Raw genomic sequence first — 26,788 nt, 5'->3', positions numbered from 1 at the left:
TTCCTAAAAGTGACTTTTTAACATATTCCACAGTTTTATTTTATGTTTAAATCTACTTTTTAAGTTTTAACTGTTTCATTGTTTTTGCTCAATGACACATTCACATACACACGAACTATTGCCCTTTTTTTAATCTCTTTCCTGCTCTCAGAAGCCATTTTCTGCTAGGAAAGTGTTTTATAGTTGAAACTTCTTATCAGTGAGGGTCACACTGTAGTCACTTTCTGTCTGAGTCAGGACTGAGTCAGCCACTTACATACCTGATATTTAACTCTTTCAGGCAGAGAAAGAAAAAAAAGGAACATGGCATAGTTATTTGTGTGCTAGGCACTGTACATACACATGTATATCTCATCATGTCACATGTCACCTCGGGTATCCTTTAAGCCATAACCTTACACTTTTAGTTATATTGTGAACATGGGGGAAGATTTGATGAAAAAAGAAAGAGAAGTAACATTTTTGCTGTTTATAAACAGACCTTGGGTTCGATTCAGTAAACCGTGCTGAGTGTTAGCACGCCTGTGAAAAGCTCTATATCATGCCTAAAGTTAGTTTAGGCATGATAAATTCACATCTAAAGACTTTAGGTGTGATAACTAGGGTGCTAACTGGGTTAGCACCCTTTACTAAATTCACATCGCACGCACAGTCCCGCACGAAAAACTTTGCGCGCGCACCGTGAAAACAGCGCACCCGATGCGCCTATAAGGTCGCATTGGGTGCGACCTTAATGTCACACCATGTGACGTTAAAGTCGCACGCAATGCGACCTTATAGGCGCATCAACGCACCGTTTTCGTCGCACCGCGATGCGACATTTCGCGTACACCGCTCTGTGGGCACGCAAAGTTTTCAGTGTGGGACTTTGCGTGTGATGTAAATTTAGTAAACGGTGCTGACCCAGTTAGCACCCTAGTTATCACGCCCAAAGTCTTTAGGCGTGCTAACTGGGTTAGCACCGTTTACTGAATCAAGCCCCTTGTCTGCATGGAACAACTCCTCTCTATATTTCAGCAGCTCTCTCGCTACAATCTAAGCTTACTGATATGTTATTTGGCTCCTGGCCTCACTTGCCCTGCAGTTTGTTGTTGTGTCAGTACGGCTGGGACATAACATTCCTAACTCTTCTAGGAACTGATGTGTACATATCCTTGGCAGTACATATCCTTGGCACCATTCTGTAATGTATGTTGTTAGAAATAATATGGGGAAAATCCCCGCCCTACGTACTATATAATAATTACTGCTCTAATTGTTTTTTGTTTTTTGTTTTTTTAACAACTGTAGTCGATGCATCCAGCCCCAATAGTAACCTAAGTGAATGGAACAGGCACATGGAGGTGAGTGGCTGCTGCACTCCGTTGAATACTAAGAAGAGCACAATCCTCAGTGTAACTGTTCACTGAGACACAAGCTGGGACCCCCTGTCTGCGCTTTGCAGGTGTTTGTGGAAGTACTGCGATTTCAAACATTCACAATTTGGCTCTGCAGCTATTAACCACTTAAAGAGAACCCGAGGTGGGATTTAATTATGTTACTGGGGCACAGAGGCTGGTTGTGCACACTAACACCAGCCTCTGTTGCCCCATTGGTGTGCCTCCGGGACCCCCCTGCGTGCTGCTATACCCTCCGCAATGTTTACCTATGCGGTGTCAGCCAGCGCCGCTCCCCCGCCTCCTCTGTATCGGCGCTACCCGCCCGCGTCCCTTCCCTCCAATCAGCGGGAGGGAAGGGACGTGGGCGAGTAGCGCCGATACGGAGGAGGCGGGGGAGCGGCGCTAACAGACACGGCATAGGTAAACATTGTGCTGGCGACGCGCTGTGTGTCGCTAGCACTGCGGGGGGTATAGCGGCGCGCAGGGGGGTCCTGGAGGCACACCATGGGGAAACAGAGGCTGGTGTTAGTGTGCACAACCAGCCTCTGTGCCCCACTAACATAATTAAATCCCACCTCGGGTTCTCTTTAAGTACCAGCGGTCTCTGCCCCTTTAAGGGACCAGAGACGGCAGGTACAGAAATGGCAGAATCCCGACGGAAAACGATGAATCGCCACACTTATCTGCCACAACCGCCGCACGTCGGGAACCTGGGCCACCCACTCTGCTGTCTCTATGATGGCAGAGTTCCTGTGAGCCGGTCAGGAGCCGCTTTCATTGGGTTCCTGACCGAGTCTTTCAATGTAAGCCAATGGGAGCGGCTTACATTGAAAGACAGGGCCAGGAGCCAATGGAATCGGCTCCTGACCCGTCACAGGGCTCTGCCATCATAGAGACAGGCAGAGCCAGTGAGCTGCGGCGAGAGACGTTGGGATTCAGCGGCGAGATCGGCAAAAATGGCAGCTAATTGAAATCTATGCCCTGCCAGCCAGGTGACCACCAAAACAGGGCATAGATTTAAATTAGCTTGGTACTAAAGTAGTTAATGCGATCTCTCCCAAAATACTGCATGCAGCCCTTTGCTAATCGCAGATGGTCGGCAAGCTCTGCAAAAGCGCTACTAGTAGGTCGCAGGCCTTAAGGCTGGGGCCTGCTAGTAATCACAGAATACAATCACTAACTGCTTTTTGCAGCAATTTTAGCTGCGTTTTCCAGAGCGTTTTTTGGTGATTTAAAGTGCTTTTGAATTTAATGCGAGTGATTGTACAGTGATTGCGATTTCTAATTTCCTTTTTTTGTTGCTGTTGTGGGTAGTAAAATCGCTGCAAAATCGCTTTTGTAAAGCAACTACAAGGCAATTTTGCAGCAATCCTATAATTTGTATTGGAGTCCAATTGCTCCAAAAATGCTGCAGGCCCCTGCAATTGCAATTTTGGAGAAATAAAAATCATTCCTTTGGAACCACCCCAATTGTATTATTATTATTATTATTATTATTATTATTGCCTTTCATTAGCCTAGCGCTTTTGGAATCTTCCTCTTTCTTACCGGAAAATAGTAGTAGGGAGAAAAAAGTAAATCAATACATTGCAAAGTGAAAAAGCTAAACGATGGAAGAGAGATCAAGAAATGATTGATATTCACAGTGTCATTTGTTCATGTGTAACGATTGTGGAACTTTCTCCGTGATCAGCGCACAACGCGTGCGCTGATACGGCGGAAATCCTCCACAAGCGTATATTTGCAGGCACCCAGCAAAAGGTGCTACGCACCCGTAGAGGGAAAATTCCTGTTGGCAGATGGCGCTGGGGAGTGCAGAGGAACCAATCCTCTGTACCTCCACAAATGCCAGACAGGAATTTGTACGAAGCGCAGAACGCAATCGCAAGAGAGGCGATTGCGAATGAGAACGAGCAAAGGGACAGGTTGTATGTGTGTGCGCCAATCCAGTCGCCACCCCGCGACCGCGCACACACAACAGCAGATATGAAATAGGAACGCGATCGCGAGAGGTGCGATCGCCAGACGTGACACAAGGCAGATCAGGACAGAATACGAGGGTAGCAAAGGCACAGTAAATAATACAATGAGGAGATACGGAAAATAACAAATGCTAGCTAACCGCGAACACCGCACTCATTCGCAACAGTGCACGCGGTTATGCGCGGTCTCCACGTGATAAGCACAATAGAGACAAGCACGCCTAACTAACCATTAACAGACAAACATGAAACAGAGGACGCGAGCGCTTGCTTAACGGTTACCTCACTAAGCCTCCAGCAAGCGTAGCAGACAAGACAGACACACGAAAACAGGGACAAGCGAGAGATAGGATCCACAGCACTAGCGAAAAGTGGCTAGCGCGATCCAGGTACAGAGTAGCAGAACAGAAGGATCCCCAGCGCTAGCGAAAAGTGGCTAGCGCGATCCCAGAAGACAGAACAGAAGGATCCCCAGCGCTAGCGAAAAGTAGCTAGCGCGATCCCAGGAGACAGAACAGAAGAGATAGCTGGTAGCAACCGCTGCACCAGCTATACTCCAAGAACAGAGATCAGAACCATTTCCTGTCGACCACCGTAGGGACTGGACAATGGCAACAGGCAAGACAAGACAGAACAGGCAATACAGATAATACAATCCTAACTGCACTAGGGAAATCTGCCTAGCGCAGATTCAGGAATTACTCTAAGCTGATGTTCAAACAGAGAGCAAGGCTGACACCCCACCAGGAGTGTTACATAGGACGAAATCCTTATGAACAGCGAAGCATTGTGGGAAAGACATGGTACTTATAGTACACGCCTCCAATGAATGTGGCCAGGCAATTTGCATGACAACGTATGCAAATTCCTCTGCAAGCACAAGCTGCAAAACTGACAGAAGCTCTTCTTTCCAGAGTCCTGCAGCATGCAAACCTACACAATGGTCAAAAGGCTGGCTGCCTGCACAGGCAGCTGAGCAAATCATCACATCATGTTGCATAGCTCCCAACTGTCCCTCTTTTGGAGGGACAGTCCATCTTTGGGAACCAAATCCCTCCCTCCCTCTTTCTTTCTTATTTGTCCCTCTTTCAGGACTCATGTATAGAGCTATGTAAATATACTGTATGTATTTTATCTAATGAAAAATGTGTTTGATGAACTTTGATGAACTTTATTCCCATCCTGTAAATTGATATATTTCTTATTTTCAAAAGTGAATGTAAAAGAAAACGAACCAGGATAGAAAGGACTAGTGTGATTTTGAATTATTAAAAAAACCCTTCTTTTTCTTTTAAAATCTTTATGGTATGCCTGATTAGGGGTGTGTCTGGGACATGATTAGGGGTGTGGCAGGGGTGTGGCTTAAGTATCTCTCTTATCTCAAGAAGTTGGGAGGTATGATATTCTTTCATCCACAATGAGCCTGCACGTCATCATCTTTACTACTGGCAGACAAGAAGAAAACTAGACATCACCAACTGCTATTATCTATTACCACACCCACTAAAAATGTTATAGGCTAAAAGTTTTTTGGGTTTTTTTTAGATATACATATGCACAGAGGGAGATACTTATTGCTTGGTAGTTGGAAGCAGCTGTTATTTCCCACAATGCAACAAAGTTCACAAAAAGGCAATTGTCATGACCATGGTCATGACATCACACTGTGGGAGAGGTTTCATCACAATATCATCCACACAGGCCCCCTGATGATCTATTTGAGAAATGGTAAAGATTTATCATGGGGAAGGGGTTTATCGGCTACACATTGGGATGAAGTTAAATCCTTGGTTAATGCTCCTCTTTAAAGAGGAGCTGTTAGGTATAAGGTCTCAGAGAAAATAAACACATATATCAGTAGCTAAAGATTGGCTGTACTTACATTACATATGCATTTCACTGTCCACGTTTGTACTTCACATAATTTTTATATAGTATTTGCAGAGAATGATGCTCCTGACAGCTCATGGCAGGTTCCATGTTTGTCTGTCTCCTATGAAGCCAAATGTGTCGTCATGCCCTGCCTGCTTCCTGATGATTCCACTCTCACAAACGCTGGCAATGAATAACACTACTGTGCAGTGAATATTAATTAGCCATGTGGCTAGGAACAATAGCGGACTCCTGCAGTGTACTCTGCCCGAGATTTATTAGTGCTGTGAGCTAGACTGTTACATGCTGTTGAAACTTGAGCCTCACTAGCAGCCAGGGGAGGGCCCCAGAATGCTTTGCAGTATCTGTTATTCGGCTTGCGTCCTCCTTAGGAGCCTGGGAATACGGAGCCTTGCTGTCAGCAAACATCTAAAGTAAGAGAGATTTTTAACTGCAGTATTGCCTTTTTGGCTTCCTTCTAAACTGTTTAACATAGGAGAATAGAGGTTTAAATTAGCTTTTGCAGCCTGACAGTTACTCTTTAAGTTTAGCAAGGCATAAGTGCTATCCTCTATGTCACTATCCCACCCCTTCTTTTAGAGTCAGGAGGCGGTGTGTGGTTGGGGGGGGTCAATCTGACTATATTCACACCATAAGACTTATTTATATTTTACCCCACTCTTTTGGAGGAAAACGCACATATTATGGTGTGAAAAATATGGTACATCTAATTACCTTCAAAACTGCATGCAAATTTTCATGCAAAGCATTCATTTTTGTTATGCAAATTTTCTGCATTCCTTTGACATGTATTTTAACACGAATTGCACATAAAAAAGCAGACCTGCTTTCCAAATTTTTAATGTTGAAAATTTCCCAATTCACACAAAATCGGAAGTACAATGTGATGCCATTGAAACACATTTACATCCGTGGCAAACACGTTTTTGCAACTCTGCAAATCACACATACGTTTTATCAGGCGTGACCCCTGCCTTAGCTGGAACTCATCTGCTGGTGATCTGCCAAGTTCCAACCCTAGTCAGAAGGACTTTGCTCACTGTGGGTCTTACAAGAGAAATGACTGCTCCTAAAATAAGCACATATTTTAGTTCCTCCTGAATAGTGTTGACATGTTAGGAATATTTAAATGTAAAACCAAAACCTGAATCCTCATACATGTGAATCACGGCAGGGGGTGTTAACTCACCCTTGTTGCCACCTCTGTGTGCTGTCCTCCACATTGCGTTCCAGCCGGTGGTGGCACTACACTAGGGCACGTTGGGCACGTAGGAATCACTGTGCCCTCCCTGCTTAGCAACATTCAGCTAACTGTTTCCAGGCTCCCGCAGCTTACACTGAACAGGACAGGGTCTATAAAAAACTCTCCATGTCAGCACGAGTCTATGTAGGCGTTAAGTAAACCAAGGGTCTTATCTAGTACCCCTAAATACCTCACAATCCTTGCAAGATCCTTTGTAGTTAATGTATGTGGATGACACTTATATTTGCAAAAAAAAATCTCTCTACCTCCTTTCGGCCTCTTTGCACACTACAAATCACAAATTCTGATTTGCGATTTACGATTCCGATTTTCCCTGTATGCTATCAGCACAAGAAGAAAAACGCAGAGAAAACGCAGCGTGCTGGACCGATTAAAAATTGAAATCGATTAAACATCGGAATCGCATGTAAAATTAGGTTAAAATCGCAAGTCGGAAACGCATGTAGTGTGCAAGAGGCCTAAGATTGTATGTTCTAACATTGCCAGTCAACAGGAGTAGAGTCTGGGGGAGGCTTACAAGCTGAAAGCTTACTGTATTTCTTTTAAATTTTGATTCAAAACTTCCTGTCTGTAAAATGAAAGCTCTAGTCTCCAGCAATGCTTAGCTACTAAGATAAGGAATTACACACACAGGTACATATGCAATTCCACTTTTCTCCTAAATTTTCTCCTAGGAGATAATTTTTAATCATCTGTTTAAAATAACTTTTCAGTACTTTATAATTGAAAAATAAAAGTAGGTGAAAAGTACTGTCAGAACGACCCCTGACACTAACTTTTTTCAAAAGGTATTTGCCTTATATCAATCTCCCACTGCTAGAATCAGGATTAATGGTTCACTATCTGATGCAATTTGGATAAATAATGGAAACCGCCAGGGTTGCCCCCTTTCCCCTCTGCTCTATCCAGGGGCGTTTCTAGGGTCCTTAGGGATCGGGGGCACTTGTGGGCACCAGGCGGGGAGTTATATGCAAAAAATGGGCGTGGCCATGCGGTGAGTGGGCGTGGCCATGGGTGGGGCCAAATGTACATGAACTTAGCAGCGGTGTAAGCTACAGATAACGGGCCTGCCCATCGAAATATTGGATGGAGCCCCCTGTCCTTTATTTGGATAATTTACAATCAGTATAGGCATAGATCAAAGATGTATACTCACATACAATTTTGATTGGTCAATTACTGACCCCCAATTTTACCACCCCCGTGCAGTAAGTGGGCCAACAGACAATGAATTTTATGAACAGAGCTAAAATTGGCTAATCAAAATTGTATGTGTGTACCAGGCTTTACAGCTAATACTGTACATACTGAAAGTAGCAGGGATCAGCATACAATATAGCTGGTTTACAATCAGTAAAGGCACAGAGTAACACCTTACACTGTACACACTGGAGGTAAATCAGCACACAGTGCAGCAACTAGAGAACAGCGTATACTGTACATACTGTAGGCAGCAGAATTCAGCACACTGCAGCTAGCGTGCCAAAAATATGAGGATCACGTTGTGCGGCGTGCTTATCGTGCGGCACCGAAAAATGGGTGGGCCATGGACCAGAATATAGGTGTGGTAACGGCCGGGTGGAAACAAATTTATATGAACCTAGCAATGGTGGGACATTAGATTATGACAGTGGTGGCGAACCTTTTGGAGGCCGAGTGCCCAAACTGCAACCCAAAAGTCACTTATCTATCGCAAAGTGGCAACCGCAATTTAAACTAAATACTGTACAAACGTTTTAACTCATACATGAACATTATGGAAAATCCAAGTTGAAAATAAACTGTGAAGATAAACAATTTCATCCATCCTACTCCTGAAAAATGTATTCAATTTTTTAGAACCTCCCAGTTTTATTTTCTGTTTTAAAAAGCTAAAAAAGTAGGTTTAATGCTATTGTCTCATATGATAAGGATTCAGCTTTTCCCATAGTCTCGCAGTTAGCAATCATGTGACCCCCAACAAGACAAATTCAGCAATCATGAGGCCTCCAACAAATCATGAGGCCCTCAACAAGAAATTCAGCAATCATGAGGCCCCCAACAAATCATGAGGCCCCCAACAAGACAAATTCAGCAATCTTGAGGCCCCCAACAAATCATAAGGCTCCCAACAAGACAAATTCAGCAGTCATGAGGCACATAAATAGACAGCATTTCACATAAATAGGCAGAATCCCCCCTTAATATGGTAGCCCCCACGTTAGGTAGTGAGTGACAGGGACCCCCAGGTTAGCTAGTGAGTGACAGGCGCCTCCAGTTAGGTAGTGAGTGACAGGGACCCCGATAGTGAGTGACAGGGAGCCCCTTTAGGTAGTGAGTGAGTGCCAGGGAGCCCCTTCAGGCAGTGAGTGAGTGCCAGGGAGCCCCTTCAGGCAGTGAGTGAGTGCCAGGGAGCCCCTTTAGGCAGTGAGTGAGTGCCAGGGAGCCCCTTCAGGCAGTGAGTGAGTGCCAGGGAACCCCTTCAGGCAGTGAGTGAGTGCCAGGGAGCCCCTTTAGGCAGTGAGTGAGTGCCAGGGAGCCCCTTCAAGCAGTGAGTGAGTGCCAGGGAGCCCCTTCAGGCAGTGAGTAAGTGCCAGGGAGCCCCTTCAGGCAGTGAGTGAGTGCCAGGGAGCCCCTTCAGGCAGTGAGTGAGTGCCAGGGAGCCCATTCAGGCAGTGAGTGAGTGCCAGGGAGCCCATTCAGGCAGTGAGTGAGTGGCAGGGAGCCCCTTCAGGCAGTGAGTGAGTGCCATGGAGGCCCTTCAGGCAGTGAGTGAGTGCCAGGGAGCCCCTTCAGGGAGTGAGTGAGTGCCAGGGAGGACCTTTAGGTAGTGAGTGAGTGCCAGGGAGCCCCTTTAGGGAGTGAGTGAGTGACAGGGAGGACCTTTAGGGAGTGAGTGAGTGACAGGGAGGCCCTTTAGGGAGTGAATGAGTGAGTGACAGGGAGGCCCTTTAGGGAGTGAGTGAGTGACAGGAAGGGCCTTTAGGAAATAAGTGAGTGACAGGGAGGCCCTTTAGGGAGTCAGTGAGTGCCAGGGAGCCCCTTTAGGGAGTGCCAGGGGGAGCCCCTTCAGGCAGTGAGTGATTGCCAGGGAGCCCCTTTAGGGAGTGAGTGAGTGCCAGGGAGCCCCTTTAGGGAGTGAGTGAGTGCCAGGGAGCCCCTTTAGGGAGTGAGTGAGTGCCAGGGAGCCCCTTTAGGGAGTGAGTGAGTGCCAGGGAGCCCCTTTAGGGAGTGAGTGAGTGCCAGGGGGAGCCCCTTTAGGGAGTGAGTGAGTGCCAGGGGGAGCCCCTTTAGGGAGTGAGTGAGTGCCAGGGAGCCCCTTTAGGGAGTGAGTGAGTGCCAGGGAGCCCCTTTAGGGAGTGAGTGAGTGCCAGGGGAAGCCCCTTTAGGGAGTGAGTGAGTGCCAGGGAGCCCCTTTAGGGAGTGAGTGAGTGCCAGGGGAGCCGCTTAAGGGAGTGAGTGAGTGCCAGGGAGCCCCTTTAGGGAGTGAGTGAGTGCCAGGGGGAGCCCCTTTAGGGAGTGAGTGAGTGCCAGGGGAGCCGCTTTAGGGAGTGAGTGAGTGCCAGGGAGCCCCTTTAGTGAGTGAGTGCCAGGGAGCCCCTTTAGGGAGTGAGTGAGTGCCAGGGAGCCCCTTTAGGGAGTGAGAGAGTGCCAGGGAGCCCCTTTAGGGAGTGAGAGAGTGCCAGGGAGCCCCTTTAGGGAGTGAGTGAGTGCCAGGGAGCCCCTTTAGGGAGTGAGTGAGTGCCAGGGAGCCCCTTTAGGGAGTGAGTGAGTGAGTGAGTGCCAGGGGGAGCCCCTTTAGGGAGTGAGTGAGTGCCAGGGGGAGCCCCTTTAGGGAGTGAGTGAGTGCCAGGGGGAGCCCCTTTAGGGAGTGAGTGAGTGCCAGGGGAGCCCCTTTAGGGAGTGAGTGAGTGCCAGGGGAGCCCCTTTAGGGAGTGAGTGAGTGCCAGGGGAGCCCCTTTAGGGAGTGAGTGAGTGCCAGGGGAGCCCCTTTAGGGAGTGAGTGAGTGCCAGGAAGCCCCTTTAGGGAGTGAGTGAGTGCCAGGGAGCCCCTTTAGGGAGTGAGTGAGTGAGTGCCAGATAGGCCCCCCCCGCGCCGCCGCCGCTGCTCCCCCCACCCCCCTTACCTTGTAGCAGACCTCAGGATCAGCGGCGACCCGACCAGTAAGAGCGGGCGCTGGACGCACCCGCTCGATATGCGGAAGTGATGTCACTTCCGCATATCAGTGCGGGCGCTGGGTCCTAGCGCCCGCACGATTGGTCGCCGGCTCGCCGCCTGATCCTGAGGTCTGAGTGACGCGGCGGCGGCGGCTGGAGGGAGCCGCTGCCAGAGAGGGCCGGGCGGAGATCCGTGGCACCCCAGGATAGATTGGGGGCATGTGCCCCTCCAAAACAGGGCTAGCGACGCCCATGGCTCTATCTCTTATATATGGAAATTCTTGCTGCAGCAATTCGGGAGCATCCTGATGTGGGGGGTATAGCAGTTGGAAACAGGGTTTATAAATCTGCCATATACGCAGATGATTTATTGCTATATATCACTTCTCCAGCAATATCACTGCCTAATTTTCTACAGCTGGCAACTATAAAATCAATATGAATAAATCTGGAATCCTGAATATCTCTATACCTCCTCACTTGTAAATGACCTTTAAAATGCCTTTCCCTTTGTTTGGAAATCCTCATCTATCACATACCTAGGAGTGCAACTGAGCTCAGACTTTAAAGAGACTCCGTAACAAAAATTGCATCCTGTTTTTTATCATCCTACAAGTTCCAAAAGCTATTCTAATGTGTTCTGGCTTACTGCAGCACGTTCTACTATCACCATCTCTGTAATAAATCAACTTATCTCTCTCTTGTCAGACTTGTCAGCCTGTGTCTGGAAGGCTGCCAAGTTCTTCAGTGTTGTGGTTCTGTGATGCATCTCCCCCCTTCAGGACCCTCTCTGCACTATTTAGATTAGGGCAGCTTCTCTCTTCTCTCTTATCTTTTACAAGCTGGATAAATCCTCCTCTGAGCTGGCTGGGCTTTCACATACTGAGGAATTACATACAGGCAGAGCTGTCTGCACTCTGCAGAAAGAAACAGCCTGACACTTCAGTGGAAGATAGCTGCAGGGAGAAAGAAACACACAAATGATCTCTTGAGAGTCAAAAGGAAGGGTGTATACAGCCTGCTTGTGTATGGATGTATTTTCTATGTGTGGACATACTGTACACCAACCTACTTCCTGTTTTGGTGGCCATTTTGTTTGTTTATAAACAAACTTTTTAAAACTGTTTTTAACCACTTTTAATGCGTCGAGGAGCGGCGAAATTGTGACAGAGGGTAATAGGAGATGTCCCCTAACGCACTGATATGTTTACTTTTGTGCGATTTTAACAATACAGATTCCCTTTAAGAAACTCTATGAGCTTAATTTTGTTCCCCTATTGAAATCTTTGGAGAGAGAGATAGATTCTTGGAGATCACTGTCACATTCATGGATAAGTAAAGTTAATATTCTGAAAATGAATTGCATGCCTCGACTCCTTTATCTATTGCAGACTCTTCCAATCCTTCTACCAGAAAACTCTTGGAAAAAAACTATCCAGATTAATGTCTTCCTATGTTTGGAAGTCTCGTAAGCCTCGCATAGCTTTACATACATTACAGAAGTTTAAAACTGAAGGAGGCCTTGGACTTCCACATCCCAAGACATACTACATTGCAGTTCACCTTAACCGCCTAGTAGAATGGACCCACGACCTTAGAGGTACGCAATGGGCTGCACTTGAGAAGAGGTTATTACGGTATGCTCCTGGTGCAGGAATTTGGATACGACCAAGTTGTCGCCCACCTTCTCCCACAAGCTCCTTTTCATGAACTAAAGATACCTTTAAGGTATGGGATCAGATGGTTAAAGGGACTCCGAGCAGTGCAGAAACTATGGAAAGATGCATATCATTTTAAAGCTCTCTTTCTCCTCTTTCCAATGATATATAAACTACCACCCTACGTCTTTTAGTTTTCGCTATTTTCGCGATTGAAATTGCCGCGGCCGCGATTTCGATCGCGAAAATAGAGAAAACTAAAAGGTGTAGGGCAACGATTTAGGTGTCGTCAGAAAGAGGAGAAAGAGAGCTTTAAAATGATATCCATCAAGCCATAGTTATATTGTATTACAGAGGACGACACTTTCCCCAGTGTCAGCAGCTCCATTCTGCTGAATGCAGCTGCTGACTTTGACAAAAAGTCGCCCTGTGTAATACAATATAACTATGGAAAAATGGATATCATTTTAAAGCTCTCTTTCTCCTCTTTCTGACGACACCTAAATCGTTGCCCTACACCTTTTAAGCCGCATCTACACGCGTAGATGCGGCCGCGATGCTCCTTATCAATCGAGCCGCTGATGCGGCTCGATTGATAAAATCCGACAGGACGGATCTCCGCACCGCCGATTCCCTGCTCGATCCCCGCGAGGGGACAATGGCAGGGAATCGTGCGGGAGATAAGCGGCGCCGGCGGGGACGAGCGGGCACGAGCGGGGAATCGAATGCGGCGCACGCGCGGCGAGCGGGGACGCGGCGGGCACGCTCGGGGACGCGCAAAAGGCCGCCGATCGCCACAACATCTCCCCAACATCTCCCCGTGTAGACGGGGCTTAAGTTTTCTCTATTTTCGCGATCGAAATCGTGGCCGCGGCAGATTCAATCGCGAAAATAGCGAAAACTAAAAGGCGTAGGGTGGTGGTTTATATATCATTGGAAAGAGGAGAAAGAGAGCTTTAAAATGATGTGCATCTTTCCATAGTTTCTGCACTGCTCGGAGTCCCTTTAAACAACACAGAATTGCCACCAATATGGGCCCAGATATGCCCATCTGGGATAACCCCCTTTCCCTCCTTGGTTATCAAACACATATTGTTTGAGGAAATTGACCTCCCCTGGGTTAAAACTGAAGCAAATTAGGCAGAATGTCCAAGTACCGTTGTCCTCTATGATCAATAGTGATGCTTTAATGATAATCCAAATTTTGAATACATCCAACTCTCTCATTTCCTTTCTAAGGAAGTAGATAAAACCTTCTTGGAAAGACAAGAATCAGATCCTGAAAACATTTGTTTTTCTCATCCTTCAGAACACAGGATTTCCTATCTTCATAACTCCCTTCTCCCACATTTTTGTGACAAACCCCTACCCTTCGTATCCCTATGGCAAGAAAAATTGGGGTTTACTTTAACTGAGGCAGAATGAACTAAATGTTTCTTATTTGCTCACAAATGTTCAGTTTGGGTCCGAGGCCAGGATAATGCTTATAAAATTTTGACGCAATGGTATATGACGCTTGAACGGCTACATAAATATAACCCTTCCATATCTGAGCTGTGTTGGCGATGTGGGAGTAAGGTAGGCGACATGGTTCATATATGGCATGGCTGTGCAAAAATCAAACCCCTTTGGGAGAGGATGCTAATGCGGCTCAATTGATAAGATCCGACAGGTCCGATCTCGCCGTGGCCGATTCCCCGCTCGTTCCCCGTGAGCGGACAATAGCGGGGAATGGAGCAGAAGGTAAGTGCCGGCGGGGACGAGCGGTTATCGAATCCGACGCACGCGGGGACGCGGTGGGTACGCGCGGGGATGCGGAAGAGTCGATCCGGCGGCTTATCGAGCCGCCGGATCGCTCCGTGTATATTATGCTTTACTGCTGAATCTAAACTGCCTAATTAAAACATATAAAAGGTCACTTGTCCGCCATATCCTCACTGCCACACGCCTCACGATTCCAAAGTTCTGGAAATCTTCCAAGGCTCCTACAATTCAAGATTGGCTAACCGCATGTAATGATCTTAAAGGGAACCTAAACTGAGAAGGCTATGGATTTTTCCTATTAAAATAATACCAGTTGCCTGACTTTCTTGCTAATCCTGTGTCTCTAATACTTTTAGCCACAGCCCCTCAACAAGCATGCAGATCAGGTTCTCTGATTGAAGCCAGACTGGATTAGCTGCATGCCTGTTTCAGGTGTGAGATCCAGATACTACTGCAGCAAATTGATCAGCAGGAGAGTCAGGCAACTGATATTGTTTAAAAGGAAATATCCATATCCCTCTCAGTTTAGGTTCCCTTTAAACAAATTGAGGAGACCCTACATTTCCAATCTGATAGGGAAGAAAAATGTAAACTTACCTGGCGCAGATGGGAAGTCTTCGTCCTCTCAGATGAGGGGCAACTCTTATTAAATTAACTAAGAATTTACGATACCTCTGGGTCAATCCTAATCCCAGGTCTGTGAGCATGGCGTAAACAAGGATCCTTATCTTAGCTAATAACCTCTAACCCCATTCAGATGGTCTGTTTGAATTAAGGCATCTTAATGACATGTATTTATGCTTGAAAAATAAATCTGTTTTCCCTTTTGATGTTGCATGTATATAAGCTGTCTGTGTCACCAGCCTGCAAACTAACAGGATATAAGCCAGACGAAGGCTGCAAGGCCGAAAGCTTGCTTATTTTTATTCATTTTTAGTTAGCCAATAAATGGTATCATCCTGATTTAAAACTTCTTATTAAATTAAGTTATATGGTTCATGTACAGCATTCTCCCTCCCTCAAACACCTCCCTTTCGTAGTTACCCTACTCTACTAAGTTATTTGACTATACCAAAATTCCATATGGGGTCTAATCCTCTATTCTAACTCATTGGCTCTCTTTCTTTAGTGTTGAAATTCCTGGAGTGGAAAGATATGGCCGATACCCTCTTTCTGTCTCTTACTTTCCTGATTTCTTCTTTCTTTCTAGTTTATGTTTCTAACTGCATCCATATCAAATGGATTTCCAGGTTACGCTAGCTGGGGGATACCAGTCTTTGGACATTATTGCGAGCCTGTAGTGTGGATCGGGGGGATGGTCCTAGAGCTGCGCAGCCGCACTCGCGGCTATGCGGACTACGCAGCTGTGGCCAGCTCATGCGGCCATGTTTGTGGAGGCAGGAGAGCCCGACCCGGGCCGTGGGGTTGGGAGCCGGCCCGGGGGGCTATTGAGCAGTGGGGACCTGGCGGAATGGCACAGAGGGCGTGGATGGCGTCCTCCGTGCCTTCATATGCGATGCAGGTATTTAACTTTTTTTTTTCGTTTTGCCTCGGAAGTCCTTTAACAAGGTGTGAAAATATTAACTTGGAAAAAACTAAGGAGAAAAAGTTAATTGCATATGGGCCACAGTGTTTCTCTCCCTCCTGCCTCTTTCCCTCCCCATGCTTGTAGAGTAGTGAGAGGAAGGCCAAGGGCTGGAATGATTTGCCTGTCCACACAGGAGCAACTTTCTATGGTAGCAAGTAAGGATTACTTTTCTTCAGTAATAGCACCATCATTGGACAATCTACTCTGAGTTCTGTTTGTAAGGTTTACATTTGGTTTCTATCATTACTGGAACTAGTTAGCCTTAATTTTATCACCTGAGTTAGGAACAAAATATCTAAAGCTCGCCATATAAACATTGATTTTGATCACCCAAATGGGCCCCACCAGCCAGCCATCCCCCTTTGTGCACCCCCTCCCCCCCCAAAAAAAAAATTGCAGCTGTAGTGCCACTGGTTTCAGTCCTCAAACCTCTTCATGAGGAAGCATATAAGAGCTAGGATTCAACGTGGATCACAGCAGCCAGAGGTGGAGACCACCCAATGCCACAGTGCGCATGCACAAAGATTCAGGTTCTAATTGGAAGAATTCCACAGCCCCGCCTCCCCGTAGCAAAGTGAAGCCAGAACAAAACTCCCTTCCACTCTCCCTTTAGTAAGTGTGACTAGTATGAAAATCCCTCCCCTCCCCTTTCCCCTCATTAATAAGTATGGGCTATATAAAGTTTATTCCCCAGACACCCCTTTTTGAATATGCAGTGCAGTGCACAAGAGCACATATACTTGCTCTATCGTCATGTATTCTAGCGTAAACTTCACTGCAACCGTTCACCATGCATAAGATATACTGTATGTCATGTGGCCTATGGGATCTTTATGGAGGAACACTGCTGCTGGCACACTGTATGTTTGATGTGCAGCACAGTAATACTATAATAGCTTTCTTCTTCTTGAAGGTAATAGGCAATTTTGCTTACATTGTATTACACGTTGGTTTGTGTAGTAGTAGTTATACTGTGCTGCACCTATGGTTTTTATTTGCTTTTAGCAGCAGTAAAGCATCCTCTCTGTTTTCCAGGGTGTGAAGGCGGAGGTGGTGGAGGAGATCAGCGCTCAGCTGAAAATACTTCTTGATAAAGCCATGAAGGAAGCTGAACAGTCATACAAAAATGAGGATAAAACTGCAAAAACCACACCACAGCAAGGGTAGGGTGAAAGTGAATGGATGACTCTGAAGGTATCTTATGTACATCCATTGATGGGTACAGACGGCAGGTCAAAAACTGTACTGAGAAAGACCTCATATGGAATTTGGCATAAGCAGTCTAGCGATGAGCAAAACATTCTAACACGCCAATTTCTACTAACCCAGGAAGGGAAAAGGGACTTACCAACTCATTGGCAATGATGCTACACAAAAATCCCCGATTTACGAATGAAGAAATTAACTGAAGAGCTGAGTAATATGTTGGCGCTTTATAAATGCAATAAATAATAATAATCATCATTTAGTGCTGAAAAAATCCTCACAAACATCCAATCTAGTGCACAACTGAAGTGTAACAAAACAGGAACTTCTATCCTCAGTGAAAGCTTGTTAGTCTAATTTACCAAGGATCATGGGTAACTTAAGAGAGCACGCTGGGCTGACAGGAGCGCAAATAGTGTGCACTCATTACAAAGTCACGCTGGTGAGCGAAATACAAATACAAATTTCACTACGAAAAATTCACCTATTGATTTTCAATGGGAATATTTAATTGCTGCCATTCTTGCACTTTTAAAAGGGAATCTGAAGTGAAAGTAAACTTATGATATAATGATTTGTATGTGTAGTACAGCTAAGAAATAAATCATTAGCAGCAGAGATATGAGTCTGATATTGTTTCCAGTACAGGAAGAGTTAAGAAACTCCAGTTGTTATCTATGCAAAAGAGCCACTGATCTCTGTCTTCTGAAGCTTAAGGTAGCCATACACTGGTCAATTTGCCATCAGATTCGACCAACAGATAGATCCCTCTCTGATCGAATCTGATCAGAGAGGGATCGTATGGCTACCTTTACTGCAAACAGATTGTGAACCGATTTCAGCCTGAAACCGTTCACAATCTGTTGTGATGGTGCCGCCGCCGCCGCTCCCAGCCTGCCCGCATACATTACCTGCTCCGCTGGCGCGACTGCCCCCGGTCACCGCTGCTCCGTCTCCGCTCTGGTCTCCGGCATGCTTTACTTCTTCCTGCCCGGCAGGAAGTTTAAACAGTAGAGCGCCCTCTACTGTTTAAACTTCCTGCCGGGCAGGAAGAAGTAAAGCATGCCGGAGACCAGAGCGGAGACGAAGCAGCGGTGACCGGGGTAGTCGCGCCGGCGGAGCAGGTAATGTATGCGGGCTCTATTGCGTCGGTCGTCGGGCACTCGAACGCCGCTAGCGACGCGCTCCCTACCCGCGGGCGATCGACGGTAATTTTCCGCACGGAGCGATCGACGGGATCGGACGAAATGGATCGAAATTCGGCGTGTAGCGGAAACGATGTGACAGCAGATTCGATCCCAGTGATCGAATCTGCTGTCGATCTGGCGGGAATCGGCCTAGTGTATGGCCAGCTTAATTATCTCAAGTGTCTGTCACTGTATTTTTTTTTTCTGCAGTGGAAAGTTCAAAAGTTTACTAGCCTGCGCTGTGAAATAATTTAGAATGCTGAGTGTAGTGTGTAAACTGCAATTATTAGAGAATTATGCAATGTTATAAAAAAATAAAAACAAAACTATATAACTGAAAATAAAAATATGAAAATATTGTCTTTGCTACTAATGTTCTAGTAATTATCTGTACTACACAACCAATTCATTATAGCATAATTTTTTTCCCCTTCAATGTCACTTTTAATGGCACAAGCCTCCAACCTAGTACAGTTGGTCATTGGGTGACTGGGGTTCAAATTCAGAAAAGGGGGTGGAGCCACAAACAGCCAATCACATTTGTTTGTTTAATTTCAATGCAAATTATTGATGCCAAAGACCACAAAGCTCTCAAACTTGGTCATTGAGTAATTGAGTAATTGTGTGCTAGGGTTAGAAAACGTGGGCGCAGCCAACACCAGCCAAAAATTTACCTGGGCAATGCCGGGTCATCAGTGCGCATGCAGATATCTCAGCAACACTATCTATTGTGTGTGCAAAGACTGGTGAAATATCAAACAAAGAAGAGAATGAGCAGGTCCCTTTAACACAGCACCACACAAATGTAGTATTTAAAAAGTATCAAAATGTATTAACAATTCTTTATTAATCACTATAGAACAAGGAATAAAAACAGTTAAAACGAATCATACTGCCTGTAATATCCATGAGAATTCATATACATATATAGTATATATTGTATTATAATGAGCGCCCAATAATAAATTATGTAGCTTTGAGGCTATCAGAAATAACACTGTGGGGTGCTCAATACAGAGCTGTCCTCAGTGGTAGAACCCAGGTTCAGTATATAGCTAAGAAAGGGTGATGAATGTAACAAGTGACAAGTGGAGATCCCTCTGCTCTTGATAAAGCAGCGTTACTGCCACGGAACCGGTGGAGACATCCGCCTGGGGCTTCCTCTCCACTCTACTGCCTGTTACAGCGCCATCCGGATAAGTATATTGCCTCACAGTTATTGTGTCACTTTGTTCAGTACGCAGTATCATAGTCACAGCTTTTTGAATGTCTTTGCTTCACATGCCCTTGCACTTGTGGATATATCTTTTGATCATATTGCATCTGATTAATAATTTGGTTCACATATTCTTCTTGTATCATATTGATGGTATATACTTTGGTTTGCACTGTGTTCACATGATAATTGTCACTTGTTACATTCATCACCCTTTCTTAGCTATGTACTGAACCCGGGTTCTACCACTGGGGACAGCTCTGTTATTTCTGATAGCCTCAAAGCTACATAATTTATTATTGGGCGCTCATTATAATACTATATATACTATATATGTATATGAATTCTCATTATGGATATTACAGGCAGTATGATTCTTTTTAATTGTTTTTTATTCCTTGTTCTATAGTGATGAATGATGAGTTGTTAATAAATTTTGATACTTTTTGAATACTACATTTGTGTGGTGCTGTGTTAAAGGGACCTGCTCATTCTCTTCTTTGCCGGGTCATCAGTGGGCGGAGACAAACACAAATTTCACTAGGACAATGTAAACGGCAGCCATTCTTACACTGTTAATGGCAGGGTTCACAAACTTTGCACAGTTGGTCACTGGGTGACTGGGATTAATATTCAGAAAAGTGGGTGGAGCCTACAAAAGCCAATCAAAATACACCTATTGATTTTCAAATTGAATTTGAATTTGCAAGTTGAGCTCCTTACAGCTGATCCTTATCACTGCTATGCTAATTTGCATGCTAGGGGGATTTTTTTGGTCATCACTCAGAAATGAATACATTGTGCTATGGGAATTTGGCAAGAGATGCAGCATATAATCTTAGTTTGTGAAACTTTTTTAAAACCAATTTCAAAACATAGTGGGTCATTACTCAGTATTCAAGAGTGTAATAATGTGGGGAGCAGTCCTACAGACACAGGGCGACCTGGGGCAGTGAGGAACCCCGACTTCTTACTCTCCCTCTTTCTGATAGGAGAGGCCCCCCTCCAGAGCAGATATTTCTGTCACTTATGGTTGGGGGGAGTCATAGCAACTTGTTAAAAGGATTTCTGACAGATGGTCCTTTTGGTTGTGAGAGCTTCCATGGAGAAAGCGGGTATAAACATTGGAGTTGGAAGCCCATCCTAGTTTTGCTGGGGGCTTAATGATTTATAGGTACATTGCTGTCTGTAGATCCTGAGTTTTGATCTCTGTGAACCAGCACAGTTGCCTTTCCTCAACTGATAGGAAACCTTCCCATGAGGAACATCAGAAGGATGCTTTCAGGGCCCATGCACAACGACTTTGCTGTATCTTCTATACTGACAACACCATGGTGTAACTGGAGTATATGGAAGCACATTTGTACTTCAGCTTTATTACTTGTTATTGTTACTTGTACAGTACAGACTGGTAGATGGTAGCTGGAATACTTTGCTAAAATACCTGTGATTGTTTAGGCTTCCCGGTGGATCAGACATTTTAACTGAATACTTTTAACCAGCACTTGTTCCCTTTATGAGGTTATAAGTCATTTTTTTCTTATATTGACAGCCTGCATTTTGATGTCTTGCATTTAGGTCCCAAAGCCCAGTGTTTGAGAGGAAGAAAGTATTTGTACATCGAGCTTCCTTACTTGAGTAAGTTCACATTCAAATTCCACTCTGAAAAATAATCTGTGTCAGGGCTCTTGTGACAATGCCCATTCATTAGAACCCTAAGGTCTAACATTTTTTAAGATTATTAGTAAAATTGCCACACACAAATGAATCCTAATCCTGCTACGGCTCTTTTACATTTTGGGTTAGAGTCATTCATAAGAGACAATAAACACATTCTACTACATATTGTATTTCCAATTGGAGATCAACAGAAATTCCATCCATTTGAAATCTAAAAATATCTTATATAGCTGAGCTCAACCCAAAAAAACCCCCCCAAAAACAACAACAGTAGAGTGTATCCTCATCTGATTCATCTTTCTCTTTTTGCTCTTCCTGTGTTGCTCCTCTCTGTTAACCTGCTGGGCGTTTCAATTCCCGCGGCCGCATGGACGCGGGAGGGTTTTCTTCGCCCAATTTGTTTTCCCTTTCATGTAGCTAGCCTAGCGCTAGCTACATGATTCTCCCCTTCCTCCTCTCTCCCTCCCACCCTTCTGATCGCCGCCGGCAATCACGCCCATAAGGAAATCCCGTTCTGAACGGGATTTCCTTTAGGGCTTCCCCCGCCGCCATGGCGACGAATGGAGTGACGTCATCGACGTCGTGACGTCACTGGGACTCCTGATCCACCCCAAAGCGCAGCCTGGCGGCGATTGGCCAGGCTGTGCACGGGGTGTGCGGGGGGGGGCCTCTTTCTCGTTGGGTAGCGGCGGATCGGCGGCGAGCGGCGGCGATCGGGGCAAACACGCAGCTAGCAAAGTGCTAGCTGCGTGTTTGTAAAAAAAAATTATCAAAATCGGCGCAGCTGGGCCTGAGCGGTGCCCTCTAGCGTCTCTGGACGAGCACAGCTCATCCAGAACGCTAGGGAGGTTAAGCTCTTCATTGATGACCAATTAACCAGATGATCCAGTTCAAACTCTTAACTCTAACCTTCAAAGCTCTCCACAATCTCTCTCCCCTGTACATCTCTTTACTAGTCTCCAGATATCAATCCAACCGCAATCTCAGATCTGCACATGACCTTCTTTTGTCCTCTTCTATAACCACCTCCTTGCATTCACAGATACAAGATTTCACACGTGCTTCACCGCTCCTCTGGAATCCCCTGCCACAACACATCCGTCACTCTCCAACCTTTGATATCTTTAAACACTCCCTCAAAACTCACCTTTTCAGACAAGCATACGCTCTACCTTAGGCCAGCTCCTCTTTGACCACTGGCCAAGTTGTATTCACACTAGATAAAACACACTAAAACACACTGCCTCTAGGTATGAATACTGTATACTATCCCACCTCTTGTCCCCCTCCCCCCCCCCCCCCTCCCCAGGGAATGGGGTATGGGCCTCCCTTTAGATAGTAAACTTGAAAGGTTTGTGTCTTGGAATTTGTTACACATTTTATTCAGATTGCTTTTGTCACCGTAATTACCAATTCTGTACCGTGTCTGTATTTTATACCAACTCTGTATTTCGTTAATTGTTGAACACCATGTTCTGTATTATTCTGTTCTGTTTGTTTCTCATTTTGTATCACACCACAGAATATGTTTGTGCTTTACAAATCAATAATAATAATAATCCTAACTATTTGTTCAGGCTACTTTTTATGCTAACACTATTGTCCTATACTTACTGTATATTTTTTCATTAAAGAGAACCCGAGGTGGGGTTCTTAGAGTTAAATCTATACACAGAGGCTGGGTCTGGCTATAGTGCCCAGCCTCTGTTGCTAGTTGAATATTCCCTAAATCCCCCCCTGCGCTCTACACTAGACGATAAATTACAGCCGCACTGGCGACACTGAGCGTGTCGCAGCGGGCTCTGTTTACCATTGTAGTGCCACTCATGCCGCTCCCCCGCCTCCTGCAGAGCACCGATCCCCGCCCACGTCCCTTCCCTCGTTGCTGATTAAAGAGAAGGGACGTGGGTGGGGACCGGCGCTCTGCAGGAGGCGGGGGGAGCGCCGTGAGTTGCACTAGAAAGGTAAACAGAGCCCGACAGCGCGGCTGTAATTTATGGGCTAGTGCAGAGCGCAGGGGGGATTTAGGAAATATTCAACTAGCAACAGAGGCTGGGCACTATAGCCAGACCCAGCCTTTGTGTATAGATTTAACGCTAAGATCCCCACCTCGGGTTTTCTTTAAGCCGCTGTTTAAGGTCAGGCATGGATTTACCATAAGGCACTGTAGGCACGTGCCTACAGGTGCCTGATGATGGAAAGGCGGCTCACTACCCAAGTGCCTCCCTCCTTCCCTATGCAGAGTCCTGATGAGTGTAAATGAGGTTACTCACCCTGCTCTTGGCATTCAACTGAAGAGATTTCCCTTCAGTCAGGGGCACCCCTAGCCACTGAATACTGAGGTTCTTCTAGCTACCTAATACTTGGTGATACCTCTAGCTACTTAGTATTAGGTAGCCAGTCATAACCTCAATATTAAGTGGTACCTGTAGCTACGTATGATGGGTAAGGGAGAAGTGAAAGTTGGGACAACCAGCACACTTGCAGTGCAGTTTGGGGTTTGTGGGTTCATGAAGGGCGAAGTCTAAGGTGCCAGGACATCTGTGCCTATTGGGTCCCGTCAGGTAAACCCGGGACTGTTTCAGATTAACATTAGACTAATTTATTTCTCCCAAATGTTACAGTAGAAGTAAAACTTATCTACTTGTTGTGTCAAATATTACTTATGTATTCTCATGTTTCTGTAATAATATACATCTGTTGATAATATCTGTGTTCCAAACATGTGGTTGGTTCAACAACTTAAAGAGACACTGAAGCGAAAAAAAAACTATGATATTATGATTTGTATGTGTAGTACAGCTAAGAAATAAAACATTAAGATCAGATACATCAGTCTAATTGTTTCCAGTACAGGAAGAGTTAAGAAACTCCAGTTGTTATCTCTATACAAAAAAGCCATTATCTCTACGACTTTCAAAGTGGTGGAGAGGGCTGTTATCTGACTTTTATTATCTCAACTGTTCCTGGACTATTTCCTTTTCCTCTGCCAGAGGAGAGGTCATTAGTTCACAGACTGCTCTGAAAGAATCATTTTGAATGCTGAGTGTTGTGTAATCTGCACATATTAGAGAATGATGCAATGTTAGAAATAACACTATATACCTGTAAATAAAAATATGAGAATATTTTCTTTGCTGCTAATATTCTAGTAATTATTCATAGTACAGAACCAATTCATTATATCATATATTTTTTTCGCTTCAGTGTCTCTTTAAAGTAAACAAGAGATCAAAAACTATAAAGAATTGATACTTACCCGGGGCTTCCTCCAGCCCCATAAGCACATGTGTGTCCCTTGCCGTCCTCTAGTGGTCTGTGGTTCAGCTGCAATCAGCCCCGGTAACTGGCTCAGTTGCGTCAGTCTACTGCGCAGCACGCACGGGAGGTCCGTGAATGTGCAGAAGACCCAGACTGGACCCAACTGAGCCTGTTACCGGGGCAGACTGCGGGAGGACGACGAGGGACTCACACAAGCTTATGGGGCTGGAGGAAGCCCAGGGTAAGTATTAATTCTTCATAGTTTTTGATCTCTGGTACACTTTAAAGGAATACCGAGGTGAAAAAATAAATGTAGCTTTACTTACCTGGGGCTTCTTCAGCCCCTAAAAGTCATTTGTGTCCCTCATCGCACCTAAAGACTAAAGTCGGGTAAAGTTGCCGTGTGCACAGCAATTTTACAGTTACTAGAGCAGGGGGAACCGGGCATTAACCCATTAGTGCAACGTGCGTTGTCAGAACTGGATATCGATCAGATCTCTTGCTTGAGTAGGATCTGAAGTGAAAATTGCATAGTGTGTGCCAGTACCATCAGTAGAATCACCTGTGTTGCATAACGTTTATGACTCTGCTACACCTTCTGTCCTCTGTCTGCACAGCGACCTGATGGAAGAGGAACATTTTCGATCACTCTATCACATGTTTGTGGCTGTACTCTGTATTTTTGTGATCAGCACAGCAGCCGTTGACATCATTGAACATGGGAGGTGAGTGGAATATCCAGGTCAAATGCAGAAAAACATGCTCTGGATGTACAGTCTGCCTGACGTATACCTGGCTTCCAGTGTGGGGGGCAAGATCCTCCAACTCCCAAGTCCAAGGACCTAGGGAGCTCACCCCCTGCTGGTTTTTCATGGACATAAGGGAATACACAGTGGTGTGACCGCACACTCCAATAACGACCTCAAAAGTGTGACGTGCCCGGCCAGCGATCCAGCAGCACTCCAGATCATCCAAGCAAGAAAGAAGATGAAGCCGGCACCGTCTTATCTGTATCTTCTGCTCTTTAATTGTATTCCAATCATAAACACAACGTTTCAAGGCTGCACGCCTCTTTATCAAGCTGAATTGGAAGTCACAATGATGTAACAAACACACTGGTATTTATACTAGACATGGTTAACAACAGCCAATCAATTCAAATCACTATTATCCAATCATAATGGTCCTTATCTGTCGGACCTGATAGGGAACTTATATATGGCTGCTCTGATAGGATGTGCAAATAGGTACCTCCCACCTATCCTGCCTCCCATGGTCGCCCAGCCCCCGACCTCCTGGGTCCGCCCATTGCTGCACCCACCCCATCCATCCGCCCAACGCGGACCTGATGGGGAACTGGCGCAACGTCACGCAGAAAGGCGGAGCTAAGCTCCGTCATAGCGTGTCAAGGCGGACACTTGTGGACGCATGCGGACTAACGTCCGCATACGGCACAGCGTGTCATATGGACACCCGTGGACGCATGCGGACTAACGTCCGCATACGTCACATCTAGATGTTATGAGGCCGGAGCCGTCAGCCAATGAGGGGCAGGCTATATTCATCCCTGCATAAACATGTATATATTTACATACAAGTGCAAGTATCCACGCATAGGATCCAGTCTTAAAATTGATCCTATGCCCCCGGGGCAGTTAGATATAAACTGAAAATAGATCCAATGATATTAAGAAGCAGTAACAGCAAGAAGAGGGAAAAGGGGGGGGGGGGAGAAGGAAAGGAGGAGGGGAGGGGAGGGGGGGAGGGGGGGGAGGGGGGGGGAAGAAAAACAACAGCAATATGAAATAAACTCAAAGATATTAACATATTGAGCCCATCGGACATACATCAGATCCAGTACATATAGAATTTCCTAAATCAATAGAGGGAAATCAATAACAACAATAAAAGGAAAGTCGAGGCTGGGCACAATGGAGCAATCATAAAAAGGGGACAAGGTCAAGTTCCCTGTTTAAACCCCTAGGCTCCATTGTGTCCAGTCTCTTAATCCAATAGGCCTCCCTCCACAGCAGCTTTTTTAATCGATCTCCCCCCCTCCTTAAGGGCGAGACCCTCTCTATCACCATAAACCTAAGTTGGCTGACATGATGATTCATCTGAGCAAAGTGATATGGTACGGCCTGATCAGTGAGTCGTTCCCTTATGGCATGTTTATGGGATGATAGGCGCTTCTTAAGTTTTTGGGTGGTCTGTCCGATGTATAATAGGCCACAAGGGCACTTAAGAGCATAAACAACATAGTCTGAGTCACACGTATGCCATCCTTTAATGGCAATTTTTGTACCTAAGTGGGGATGTAATATACAAGGGCCTTTGATCACAGAACTGCAGTGAACGCAGTTCAAACAGGGATAGGTACCTCTTCTGTGTGTCTGAGTTGCCTCCCTAACTGGCGTCAAGTCAGCATGCACTAGTCGGTCTCTAAGTGTCGGTGGTCTTCTATAAGATATTAGTGGGGGGTTCCTAAATTGCTCAACGTCAGGAAAGCTGTCTGTCAGCAGGTGCCAATGTCTTCGTATTATTCTAGATATATTGGAACTCTGAGTATTGTA

The 26,788-nt window shown here is 45.6% G+C and overlaps 1 protein-coding gene across 6 annotated transcripts in view; it reads left to right on the top strand.

Annotated features, from left to right (window-relative positions):
* The window catches only part of LOC137545700 (sterol O-acyltransferase 2-like), a 69,622-nt gene that overhangs the window by 9,094 nt on the left and 33,740 nt on the right, over positions 1–26,788 (top strand). For 4 of the 6 annotated variants that reach the window (XM_068267233.1, XM_068267231.1, XM_068267229.1 and 1 more), the window contains 4 exons: positions 1,291–1,343; positions 16,701–16,828; positions 20,853–20,912; positions 24,833–24,940. In XM_068267233.1, the coding sequence (XP_068123334.1) occupies positions 1,338–1,343; positions 16,701–16,828; positions 20,853–20,912; positions 24,833–24,940 (302 nt within the window). In that variant the 5' untranslated portion in view covers positions 1,291–1,337. Of the gene's footprint in view, positions 1–1,290; positions 1,344–12,200; positions 12,256–16,700; positions 16,829–20,852; positions 20,913–24,832; positions 24,941–26,788 lie in introns of those variants that run through there. The other 2 variants (XM_068267234.1, XM_068267232.1) reach the window with 2 other exon arrangements.

Source organism: Hyperolius riggenbachi, chromosome 2 (assembly GCF_040937935.1).
Source record: "Hyperolius riggenbachi isolate aHypRig1 chromosome 2, aHypRig1.pri, whole genome shotgun sequence".
Classification (NCBI taxonomy): Eukaryota; Metazoa; Chordata; class Amphibia; order Anura; family Hyperoliidae; genus Hyperolius; species Hyperolius riggenbachi.
Note: the sequence above shows the minus strand (reverse complement) of the source record. Positions and strands in the feature narration are given on the sequence as shown.